The sequence below is a fragment of the Oculina patagonica genome, chromosome 4, assembly GCF_052425735.1.
Source record: "Oculina patagonica isolate OP01 chromosome 4, crgOcupat, whole genome shotgun sequence".
Classification (NCBI taxonomy): Eukaryota; Metazoa; Cnidaria; class Anthozoa; order Scleractinia; family Oculinidae; genus Oculina; species Oculina patagonica.
In genome coordinates this window covers 235,750-248,157 of record NC_135761.1, presented here as the reverse complement: position 1 = coordinate 248,157, position 12,408 = coordinate 235,750, and the positions used below count along the sequence as shown (strand labels likewise).

The following is a 12,408-nucleotide window of genomic DNA, read 5'->3' as shown; positions in this document are numbered from 1 at the left end:
TTCTCGAAGTACGCGCTGGTTTATACATCAAAGCCAAAGACAGAACTAAAAAAAATCTTTATTTCAACTTGGATTTGGCGAGACCGGTTAGGCAAGTAGCAACATATAATCAAATACAAATGAACGAATGAAAACGAAATGTTGATAGAGTTAACCTATATACAATGAATTGTTAGTTATTGTTCGGTTAAAGCAGTAAACCAAGCAAACTCGCATTATCGTCGTATACAAAAGCCACAAGATTGAAAGTCACGTCTTCTTCAAGTTACCTTACGGCCACAGACCCAAAGAAAGCTACAATTACTGAGTTTCCATTTTATGGTGGAACTCACATATCAACCCAGCCGGAACTTGGGTCGCCGATCAAGCAACGCTTTTCTCTCGCCCAATTTACGTATGCGATGTAGATTGCAATATAAACAATTACATGTACGATGAGAGGCCAAGTTTTGTGTGTGTACTGCTGCCATACACAACGCCCACGACACGAACTTCGGGGGGAGAAGGGGGGAGGGAAGGGGAGTGGGATTTTGTTGCTAATTCAATTGCTGCCTAAATTATTTTTGCGCGAAGTTTACTCCTTGTTGCCTTGAAGCAAATTATCAGCTTCTCTTGTTTCCAACCCTGGGAGGCCTTGAAAGATAGTCGTTTCCAAGTGGCGTATGTTTGATTGAAAAGAACAATATTCGTGTCGTCCGAATGTCGCATACGAAAATTGTAAGCAAAAATCCAACATTGTTAAATCACCCAGCGAAACATAAATACTCGTGACGCCCGTTCAGTTCTTGACACTGAGCTATCAAAGCATTCTATACCTCGGATACCATAGACAGCCTTGGAGTCCAACCCATCTCTCGTCTTTTTCCGGAGTGTGTCCGCAATTTAACTTCTTGAGGTTCAACAGTGCTTTCCTCTCGAGGTCGGTGAGAATCGGCGTCTTCATAAGAACCACTGACTCTTGGTCGGCAGTCGGGTGCTAAATCAGATGGGAACCCACACGCCCCGCCAGGGTACTGCAAGGATGGAAGAGATGCTGGTCTGCCGGGTAAACGGTGTAGCTCAGGGACAAGGTGACTGTCAGGGTGACCAGCGGGTGCGGTGTTGCCGCGATTACGCGGCAGGGTCTTGATTGTTCGGTCATATAATTCATCACTGGAATATCGTCGAGTTGGGTAGTTTCTGGGAACAGTTCCATTAGGGATTTTGTCACGCATTTCATGGCGATCAGATCTTGTCTTGAGTAATGCTTTGCGTGCTCCATCATCAGCAGGTCTTCTCCCGTCGCATTTGTCACGAGCTCGTCTACTCCGGTTGCGTGACGAAACAGCTTCAACCTTTGCAACCTCTTTTATGGCATTACAACTTTCATCCTCGCTCCCTTGAAATGTGGTGAAGCTTGGTCTTCTAGAAAGACTTTCTCGGGAAGCCAAAGACGCTCCATCAACAGAGGATTTTCGCTTCTGAGTGCGAGTTAAGTTACGCGTTCTTTTATTATCCTCGTCCGTATCGTGACCGCTGTCTTCGCTTATCGAGTAATTTCCCGTATACATAGTTGTCACGACAGGCTGCAGACACGCTGCGCGTGACATGTCATTTTGGTTACCTAGACTACGTATGCTTGATGCTCTACTGGGAGTTCTTCTCACTGAACCGTTCAAACTCCTGTTATGACTAAAGGAGTCAGTTCGATTGCAACCAGCGCCACTTACGCGTCTCAGCACTTGCTGCCTTTGAATTGCAAGCTTCTGTAAATGTCTGTTTTTTATACGGTTGATGAACACGAAGTAAAACACGAAGCTCGCGACGATGGAGAACAAGATGGGCCCTACGAAGACGGCTGCGTAAAACCAGGTGCGTGGCTCACAACGCCATTTGGAAATAAGCTGATTACTGAAATAAGAAGGTTCATCCGTAACCTCGATCACACCAACTTCAGACGAGCCAAACAATAAACGTGCCGAACACGTTTCCTTGGCTGCCGCGCTACAACTAAACACTGAAGACTCCAGATCGTACACCTTACGGTTAACAATCAAATCAAGTTTCATTCTTGAGAAGTCTTTCTTTCCTCTCGTGTATTTAAAAAGAATGAAGTAGTTACCCGTTTCGTGAACGGAAAGAGTGTAAGATATTATTGAAGGCTGCGAGGAAAAGTCTTGATCCCCACTAATGCCGCCTCTTTCACTGGAATCGCCGTTGTTATCTATCCATTCGTCCAAACGTTTTCTGTCCTTGAATATAAAGAGCTTTAACGGGCTATTGGAATTGGCATTTATAATAACTGAGGATCCCTCCAGCAAATAAAAACCCTTGTACCAATATTTCAATTTTGATACAAGCACTTCGGTCGACATATTTGTTCGTCGCAGTTGGGGACTAAGACGCAAAGACGACAGAATCCAGAGCTTTCGTTTTGAAGAGTCTTTACCAAGAGATATTTCTTCACAGAAAGCTGTCGATACAGTTATCAGTCTCATATCGCCTTCAGCAAGCTCATAGGTCTGCGAGAGAAACGTTGAAAAGTTCAAAATCAGAATAATAAGAGCCAATGCTGTTGCCAAAACAATCAACATGGCTATGCCAGAACAGATCCAAATTCGAAGGCGCCATCGTTGGTTTTGTAAGTAACTTTTTCCATCGATGTTATCCGGCACATAGACTGCCTCTACTGTTGTACTTGCCATAGAAGTAGTAGTTTCAAATCTCACTTATAAACGTCCAAATTAATAAAAGAGCACATGAGATCAACTCTTTGCCCTGTGAGACGACCCGTGAACATGATCTGAAAAGTGATACCACTCTTTGAGGATATTAGGAGTTGAAAGAATGTATATTAACATGGCTGTCAGGGGTTTGTCAACAAGAATACCGACAGCAGATCGTGTTGCTTTTAATATCCACCACTTCAATCATACATGCTTATTTCGCGTGCAGCATTGCACAAATCCAGGAGGAAAACGACAATTCTTTTTTACACATCTTCCGTTGGCAAACTAATCCTACATGTGAGACATGTATAACTGCCAAACTGGCAACTGTTCTTTTTAGTTTGCTATCGGTGTGTCCAGAAACCGGATGTTGATACTGTACAGGAAACTGCACCCGACCACGCCCAGCCTTTAAAAACAAATACGATTTCAAACTGCCGTCCCACTGAACTATTCTTTTTAGAGATTTACAATTGGGTTTATGCCTCTTGTACGCCTTGAGTACAAGTTGTCCCTCTTTTCCCTAAGTTCGTCTAGCGAAAAGCGCAAAAAGAAGAGAAATACATTGCTCACAGAGGTTTTCATGTTAATTTAATTTGAGCCGTGAAGCGTCGACAGCAAAATTGGACAAAAATGTTTTTTTTCTCTCTGACTTCGACTCCCGGCTTTGACTCGCCGTTGCGGCTTTTTGCTTTACTAAAAGATTTTGAATAAAAGCTCTGAGTACAGCAGAGTGGGTAATGAGTAAAACTGATTTTTCTTTTCTCAGTTCACACGAGGCGCTATTTATTTATTTTTTTGCGTGAAATGGGGAATCGATTTGAGGACTCTTTGAGGGGAGATGGTGCCCTGGATGGTGGGGTCAGTATTTCTGTAACCTGCGATCAGGCGTTTTTTCCCTTGCAAAGTATTTCTGCTGATCACCGAGCCTGCGCCTGGCTCTCGAGGCTCTCGGTCAGTAAGACGTCGTTCTTACGGGCGATCGATCCCCACTATCGATTCCCACTCCTCCCCACGTGAGGAGAAGTGAAACACGATCGCCCCTAAGAACGACTGTGGGAGGCAAGTGGGACGCGAGCTGGAGAGAAAGCGGGAAAGCAAATGAAAACAGGGAGGGGGGGGGGGGTGCTGCTACTGATTACCTTCCTGGCACAGGAGGTCATTCAAGTTTGTCCGCACTTCAAAAGTGGTAGAAAAAAAAAGAGGTAGTCCGTCTACAATTTTTGTTTTATGATTTTTTAGTTTCGAGCATTCCGCTGTAGTGTGGATGCTTTTTCGTTGTTCTGTAAAAGTGTAACAGCTAGCCTGCAGAACAGGCGGTTTATTTTGCGGGTCGAAGCGCGAAGTGCGAGTTTTTATTTTGCGGGTCGCGTGGTGTCGCGCCCGGGGGGGGTACTCCCTATAATGGCCTATACGGGGAGGCTCCGCCCGAAAGGGGTACCTTTTTCAGGCTCCAGGTATATAAAAGGGTAGGGATTTCACAAATTTAGGTATATGAAAGGGTAGGGAAATCTGCCATAATGATATTTTTAAAGGCCTTTACATTAAATATTTCGAGCAGACGCAACTTTTGGCTGCATCGTCTTAATTTATTAAGCGCTACATAAAAGTCTGCATAAAATGTCGTGTAGGTATATGAAAGGGGTGCCTTTTTGCAATAAAAGGTATACAAAAGGGGTACCTTTTCTATCAAAATGGTATATAAAAGGGTAAGGGGTTGGATCTCCGGGCGGAGCCTCCCCGTACAAAACTTTTTCGAGTACCCCCCCCCGGGGTGTCGCGCTTCGCACTACCTCGCAATAACCCCGCAAAAAATAAACCGCCTGTTCTGCAGGCTATGTAACAGCAAACAAAAGACCCGGTTTTATTTACAGCGTAGATATTATGATTTTTGTCGATTTTTGTTTTCCATTTGCTTCTTTTCAAACTAGTTTTAATTTGGGGATTTAGAGGCGAGCAAGAGAACACCTCTGGCGAGCGATCCCATTTTTATTACAAAGCAAACCTACACTGCCGGGCTACAATGAAAGGTCAAAATTTTAGAACATCCTAAGAACGTACCCAAGCCTAAAATTTGTGTAAAAACGAACAAATTTCCGTTGGCTCTTTGAGCTGGCGTCATTTAGATTTGCTACACCGCGCTGATGAGTCTCTAAAAGGACGAAACAGCTGTCCGCACAGTCCGCAGTTGCAATCCTGATGTATCGGTTCTAGTCGTGTTTGTGTCTCGCAGGGTCAGTCTACTTTTCACGTAGTATATATGATCAGCCTTGAAGTCTTGTTTGTTATTATTTTTCCTATTTGTTGTGAATGACAAATGTGTACCAAATGTTCAACCTTTATTCAAATCCACCCTAGAACCAACATGGTCATAACCTGTCACTGACGTGAACCGATGTACATATCGGTTCGGAGAGAATTTACTACAGCCACATTTTACCCAGAACGTGACATTGGGATTATTTTTTGACTTGATTGGTTTTTTCCTTTTTGAATTATTGTTTATTTTAATAATTTTTTTGTTCTCTTATTTTCTTAGTTTGACTGATTTTGCAATATTGTAAGAATTTATAGTCGTTGTCCTGTCCAAAAGCTGATGAAAATATCGTGGTCCAATTGCAGGCCCTTGTTGGTTGGTTGCCCTCTTTCTCGGTCGCTTGTAAGTTGGATTTGCCTTCCACATGGATGGGTTGAAAGGAAAGGAGGGAATCAGATCTTCAAAAACGAATAAGGTCAGGAGCCCATTATATGGGATCCTTGTAAGGTTTTGCTGCTCCTTGATCATCGGATAATTCAATGCTCATGATCAGCCAGAATTTTGTCACCCTCCACACGGAAATGATTATTCGACTTGGAAACAACAGCGCAGTAGGCCGAGAAAAACCGAAGACCTCCCTTGACAACATCCGGTGCTATTTTGTTGGTTTTACTATAAGCCGTTTGTTTCCGGACTTCCCTCAGCCTATTACCTGTCTCGTCATTCAGTCACAGCACGATTTACATAGATTTCATTTTTGGCTTCATTCAAACTTGGCATTTCACTGAATGTACTTAACCGCAATAGGCAACACGACTTGTTGCATCCTGACTAAGATAGCTCAACTCTAGCAGGCTTTATACCGCAGGCTCGATTCAGTTCCATAGCATGGCAGGTGATCGCGCCCCCAGGATCGCGCTATATTAATTATGCTATAATAATAAAATAAAATAAAATAAAATAAAATAAAATAAAATAAAATAAAAATCTTTTTCTCTTGTAAATAGTATCTTTTTATTACAGCGTTTGGAAGCGCCGCGCACGGGTACTGGCGTCTAGTTTGCCCTCTCCCCTTTGGGAAATATTTTCATCTTAAAATAATTTTGCCGTTTTATTATTATTTTTTTAATGTTGTATGCCTCTTTTGTTATTGTCCCAATTATGTAATCTTTTTTTAAAAAAATCTTCACCGACTTAATTTTTACAAGTGTTATATTATATGCACTCGTTCCATTCGTGCTATGTGGTATCTTTCATTAAATGAAGAGCCCATGAAAAATGCTTCTTAGGGTAATTTTCTAACCACTCGGCCACTCTGCCTCGGAATAACGTTTACGTATAATTGCTTCAGTTTGTAATTTCCTTTTAACATGTAAATTCTTGACTTTTGAAGCATCTTTACTTTCGGGGTTTGCTACAGACGGTGAATTTTCTTCTTTCGGAGGGTAGTTACTTTCGGAACTTTACGATAAAGAAACACAAATAATCGAATCCCGTTCTGACTTAGCTGGTGTTGTTCTCGATAGTCCCGAGTTCAACTTCTTGGTTACGCTTGTAAATAGCCAGCTGCTCTGCCTTCTGCTAGTTGGTACGATCCTTCAAAAGGAGGGCCGATAGCTAGGGCCTATAGGAACTCTTCGTAGTGTCAGTCTAGAAACACTAGTGAAAGTTTTTGGGAATTTTTTTTGTATTTTATTTAGTTTATGGGAAGTTAAACTAACAGTTGTGATAAGTACACTGGAAAGTACACAAGTACACTGAGAGTACACTGGAGGCAAGCATGGCCGAGTGGTTTATTGGGCGCTTGTGTTGTAATCCGGAGGTCCCAGGTTCAAGACCTGCCCTTGCCACTAGCTGGATTTGTTTCTCGGTTGTCCCGAGTTCAAATCCTCGACCACGCTTTGTATATAGCCAACTGGTCTGCCTCCTGCTAGTTGGTATTTTTAACCTTGTTATGTTCATTTAATATATTTGTTTCCTCTGTTTCAGTGGCATGTCTGTAAACTAGCTATCTCGTAGAGATATGCAGCTAAGTGCATGACCACTATAAACACATTTATTATTTTTTTTTATTCACCTACGTCTCGTACTTTTCTTACAACAGGCTTTGCAAAAAAAAAACAGTTCCTGTTTCTTGAAAAGACACTGGAGTTTCTCGAGGAAAACTAATTACTTGTGAATTCTTGCAGACATTTTATTTCAAAACGGAGGATTTTCTTGGGAAAGCTTCCTCTTCCTATACTCTGTAATGTTATGTTAAGTCAGGAGTTCAGCTGGTTAAGTAGATGACAATAACAGATTTTGGAAAAACGAAACAGACGAAATATACGAGAACGGAAAAAAGGCAAGAGAGGTCTAAAGCGAGCAAAGGGTCGTTCAACTCTCCCCTCCCCTGAGAGGCTGGAAAAGGAAAAACTGACAATATATTAATTCTGTAGTTAAAAATACAATTTTGTGTGTTCTACGTGACTGAGCAGATATTGGCCTGACCTTGGCTCGAAAAACGCTATTTCTATATTAGTTGAATTGTGTTATAAACCGCTATATACAGCGTGTGGAGTTTATTTTTTAGACAAACCGTCACTGAAACTATTACCAAGGCGAAATAACAAGACCCTGTTTGGTTAACGTAGATTAAAATTGCTTGAACTATTGTAATTATTTTATCCAGCCTCTGTTTATTTTTAATTTTATTTGATGTTGCCGGCGTCACCAATATACTCCGCACCCCTGCATGGCATTTATTCATTTTCATCCAGGTTCGGCTGCATTTCAAGGCTCGATAAAATTCCTGTTTCAATATACAACACAACTCAACTGCCATAAAAGTCGGTGCCAAGCAAAATTTTCTTTTGGTATTTGTAGGCTTGATGCATCGAGAAATGTTGGCTTCCTTTTTCTTTTTTTCTAACTGCCGGAACTCCAGTTCTAATAGCATCAGCAATAAAATTCTCTGTATCCACCGATACAATTTACTACGAATACAGTTTTCTTGCGAATAATTTTCTATCACCCACAGGAAGCCAAGTTTCCGGCGGGGGGTGTGGGCCGAGGACCGGCCCCGAATAATTATAATAATGAAGGCGACTCAACGTTGTTCCGTGTTTCTTTTATTGCTTCAGCCAAGGATTACATTAAAATACAGGAGTAAATATTTTTTATCCTAAATTGTTTTGTATTTCTGGGAACAAAAAACTGTTATATTATGCCAATTTATACCGGACGGCGCGTGAGACTAGACTTGGGGTGTCAGTGACCTGCCAAATGTTGCTTGAAAAAAGGCGCTAAGCTTAGCTTTGGTGCAGCGAGTCAACCTTTGATGAAGAACATTGTGAAACGGTAGTGTACTGATCAGGTACGCTTGTACCCAGTTAAATACATGTACCCGCCTTCAGCGGTTATTTTTACATGGGGAATAAGGCGATGGTTGTATTGGGGGTGAAGTGGGTTTATAATTGTCGAGTATATTTCTGTTTTAATCTCTTCTCCTTGCCGTTTACAGGATCAGTCTGGTCTTTTTACCATTTCAAGGTTTTTTACTGATCTACAAAAGATCCGGCACTCCCCGTTGGATTGCCCCTGTGCCTTTATTATGGTATTTATTATTGTCAGCTGACGATTACAATAAGACCATACATTTGTTTACTTTGGCCGTCCATCAGTTTCCTTCTTAAAATGTAAATAAGCTCTCCACTGAAGCCTGTGAACGTTCTGCTATAGTTTTCCTCATAACATGATATAAACCATTCAGTAGTTTCTTACTGTATTCTGGTATTCAGTGGGATATACAGGAGTAAAAGAGACACTCTGTTTGACACACAAAAGTACACTTTTGTTCATTAGCATTTTGCTGTGATTGCGTGTCGAGCGTTGAAGTAAAGTTTTTTCCTATTGAGAGAAGGAATCTAGGGAAACAATCTAATCTCATTAAATTCTTTTAGCTTAAGTGCATTTACGGATAGATCAGCAACTATGAATCGTGTAAGCGTCACTGAAGAGTTTAGAAGACGCACGAAACTACTCCGAAGTTCATTTCCAACGTTTTTTTCTCATCATTGACAGAGTTCTTTCTAACAAACGCGAAAAGGTGTTTTTATTTATCGCTGTTTCCGAAAAATGCAGTTTCAACCATGCTTTCAAATCCGAATTATTATTTACTTGTGCACGCAATCGAACGCAAACTGCAAGACTCGTGCTGCGACTTCCGTGAAATTTGTCCAAAATAACAGCTTGTACTTGATATATTGAGCAATCGGCCGGCTCATGCATCCGGAGATTTTTCACTGATCAGTTCAGTGGATTGATCACAAAAGAATAGTTCTAAAATATCAACCGGAAAGGACAAGTTTAACCTATGAATAATTACTCCAAACTACATCTTGTGTTGTAAATCTTGCCAAAATCCCGCGCAAGTAACGTTAAAAAGAGAACTTGTATTTTCCCGATATAATCGATCATATATGCAGACATTTTTAAGTTCTTTAGCAATATATTTCAATTAGTTACTAAGGGAAGTAAACTTGAGTGGCCGGGCGGAACAGCCGTATATTAATGATGAAAAAAATTTATTAGTCTTGGAAATCGGAAAATCCTTATCTTCTTACGAATATATAATGGGCAGTGACTGCGCGCAATCAGGCGCGCTGATCAGAGCAAATTAAAATCAGTGAGTAATTCAGAATTCTTTTTAGTTTGGGCTTTTTTGTTTGATTGTCCGTGGTAAGCTATTAAAGCCATTTTGATGTATTGGTAAAAGTAGGTGGTCTAGAAATATTCAATTTACCAACCTTTAAAAATTCAGGCCGAGGACATGACAACTATCGAATATCCCTCACTATCTCACTAGGTTACTAATGTAGGCAGAAAATTACGACTTTTGGTAAACAATTACATTGGTGTTTTTATGTGCTTGTTTTTGCTGCATTGTAAATTACTGACTAGCTTGTTCCGTATCGGGATCACTTAAACAAGGAGTAACCAATAGCATTGCAGAACGAAACCAATTTAGCAGCGACCAATCACAGAGCGCCTGCTGTAATGTATTGCGGAGGAGTTGATTGACAGTGTTTTAGACACGATCATCTATACTCAGCACATTAAAACTAACAATATCAAGTTTGAGCTAGAAACAAACTTTATTAAGATTGGTATAAGATAGCCTGAGCTTAGAAAAGCTGTCCACGGAAGCGATGTAAATAAACCACTGTAGATTGAACTCAGGGGAGGAGAACACAGAGACAAAAAGCAAAGAATTTAACTGACATTGTAATTTCTATCAATTATACAAAGGCAGCACTTTTTGTTTTATGTTGGAGCATCATTTCAACTCTGCAGAGTATAGCCCCCGAGGAGGGGAGGGGGCAGTATAGCCCAATTAAAACGCGATATCTGACATATTCCAGTGAAGCCTTGTTTACTTTTTAAAAATGCCTTCATAAATCCAGTGATCAGTTCTTTTCCTTGGAGATCTTAAAGCGCTTTATCATTGTCAATTTTACGAATTAACCTGTGTCCCTGGGGTCAGATATCTGACTTGTTTGTTAACTGCAAAACGTACCTGTTACTCTGCTCGGCGGCAACTTCCTTGTTCAGCTGTATTCAAGTAAACATGTCATTTCAGCTTGACAGCCATGTTGGTTACAGGTGTCAAGTGCTCGAGAACTTTCGCTAAGCTTCCTTTAAATCGTGGTTAAAGCCTTGACGCTCGTGTAAGACGCTTGGCGACGCAGAATTTTCTTTTTTTTATAATGGTAGCAATTTTGTTTTACGAGGTTTCCTCACAGAACTTTGATCTACTTACATGGTTTTTCGAAATTCCCTCTTTATCTCGGTTGCGAAAGTTAAAAATTTGATTCAGCTATAAGCTGCCCACTCACAACCTACGCTAACTTGAAACTTGTTAATAGTTCGCAAAACAATAAAGCACGCTTTTTGGAAGCACGAACAGTACCGCGATCGGAATGTCATTTCTCCCTAATACATTGTCACGCTATCTGATTACCAAGGCTAAACTGAACGATATACATTGAGATTCTCTTTTTATTATTGGCACAAGAAATATGTGGAGATTAGTTAGAAGAATTTTAATTTAGACGCTTTACTATTGTATCGTGACACACAGATTCTGACAGTGACTATTCATCTTACTGCATTTGAGTAGCGCCTGAAGCGAAATATAACTAGCGATTGTTAACTGTATGTGCATATTTAACAGTATTGGATAAGCCGGTGAATAGCTGGGTGTTGGAAACCCTTCCTTCCTGCTCTGAAAGTCGGATTACTTTGGTCTGCGACCGCAAAGTCACTGTGATAGCCCCTTGAAAACCATTAGGGACATTCTGTTTTCATTACAAAATGGGAAATAAAACTATAGTCGCCCTACTGCTGTCAAAGAACGACCTGACATTTTTACATTTCCTTTGAGCAGTTCAGTCACGAACGTTCAGTAAAGACCCTTTCCTTTTTTGTAGCCATGATTATTGAAACTAAAAGAGAATAACTGTTTTTTTTTTAATTTTTTCTGCATGGACACCGTGTTGTTGGAAGCGCTGAAGACTTTATAGTGGCAAAGTAGATATACACTTAATTTTGCTGACTGGAACTGAACCCATTATGAGGCAATAATATATATTTTTAATTTTAGAGCGCAATTATATAATTGTTATTTCTGCCGAGAGTTCACAGAAACCATGGTTGGTCATAACTTTGCGTTCTCTTGCTAGGCGTTACGTCACAAATGATACCCTGTAATAGACTCTTGTCGCGGTTTTTCATTTTCCTGAATTTCAACCGTATCTCATTTTGTGTAAGATTGTCTGAACGATCTACTCGCATCGGTATTAATTATTCTATTATTTTATTGTATTATTTCAACATAAGTCGTGTCGTAATGGTTTTCTCTTTCGTGCAGCAGCAGCTATATATTGTTCCGATTTTCTATAGCGATAATTTTAAGCGGTGTCTGAATGGTCTATTCAAGAGGTCATTCACTGGTTCATGGCTGTCTGTGTAAGCCTCAGTTTTTCTTTTCAAATACCACGAGCTTTGTGCTTAACGAGATTCTAACTTGATAGCTTTGGGATCGTTAAAATGGATCGCTCACCGATAACCCGGACGATTTGCGCGAGGGATAATTTCCCTCCCAAAGCGATCAAATTCTGTGCAAACCATAAGCACCCTTCTTCGGCTTGAAAAACATCACATTATTCTCTCGTTCGAGGTCGTGTAGATTTATTTAACAAAGACATTTATCAAGTACAGCTAGTCAGTTGTTCAAATCACATTTTGCGCCATCGCCTTCCCTAGTAACGGCTTTCGTGTGAGTGAAAGGCGATTCTAGCACTGTTTTACATATAGTTTTTAATCGCTGTCTTTGCATTAAAGTCAAAAAAAGGAAAAAAATACAATTGACAGCTCAAGCTCGGACAAATCATTTCCATCAGT

At 40.6% G+C, this 12,408-nt stretch overlaps 1 protein-coding gene across 1 annotated transcript; it reads right to left on the bottom strand.

The window, feature by feature from the left end:
* Positions 1-48: 48 nt before the first annotated feature.
* Positions 49-2,912, bottom strand: LOC144648987 (uncharacterized). Its single transcript, XM_078508438.1, has one exon. It carries the CDS (start codon positions 2,682-2,684, stop codon positions 810-812), a length of 1,875 nt encoding a protein of 624 aa, XP_078364564.1. The 5' UTR covers positions 2,685-2,912; the 3' UTR covers positions 49-809.
* Positions 2,913-12,408: the final 9,496 nt, after the last annotated feature.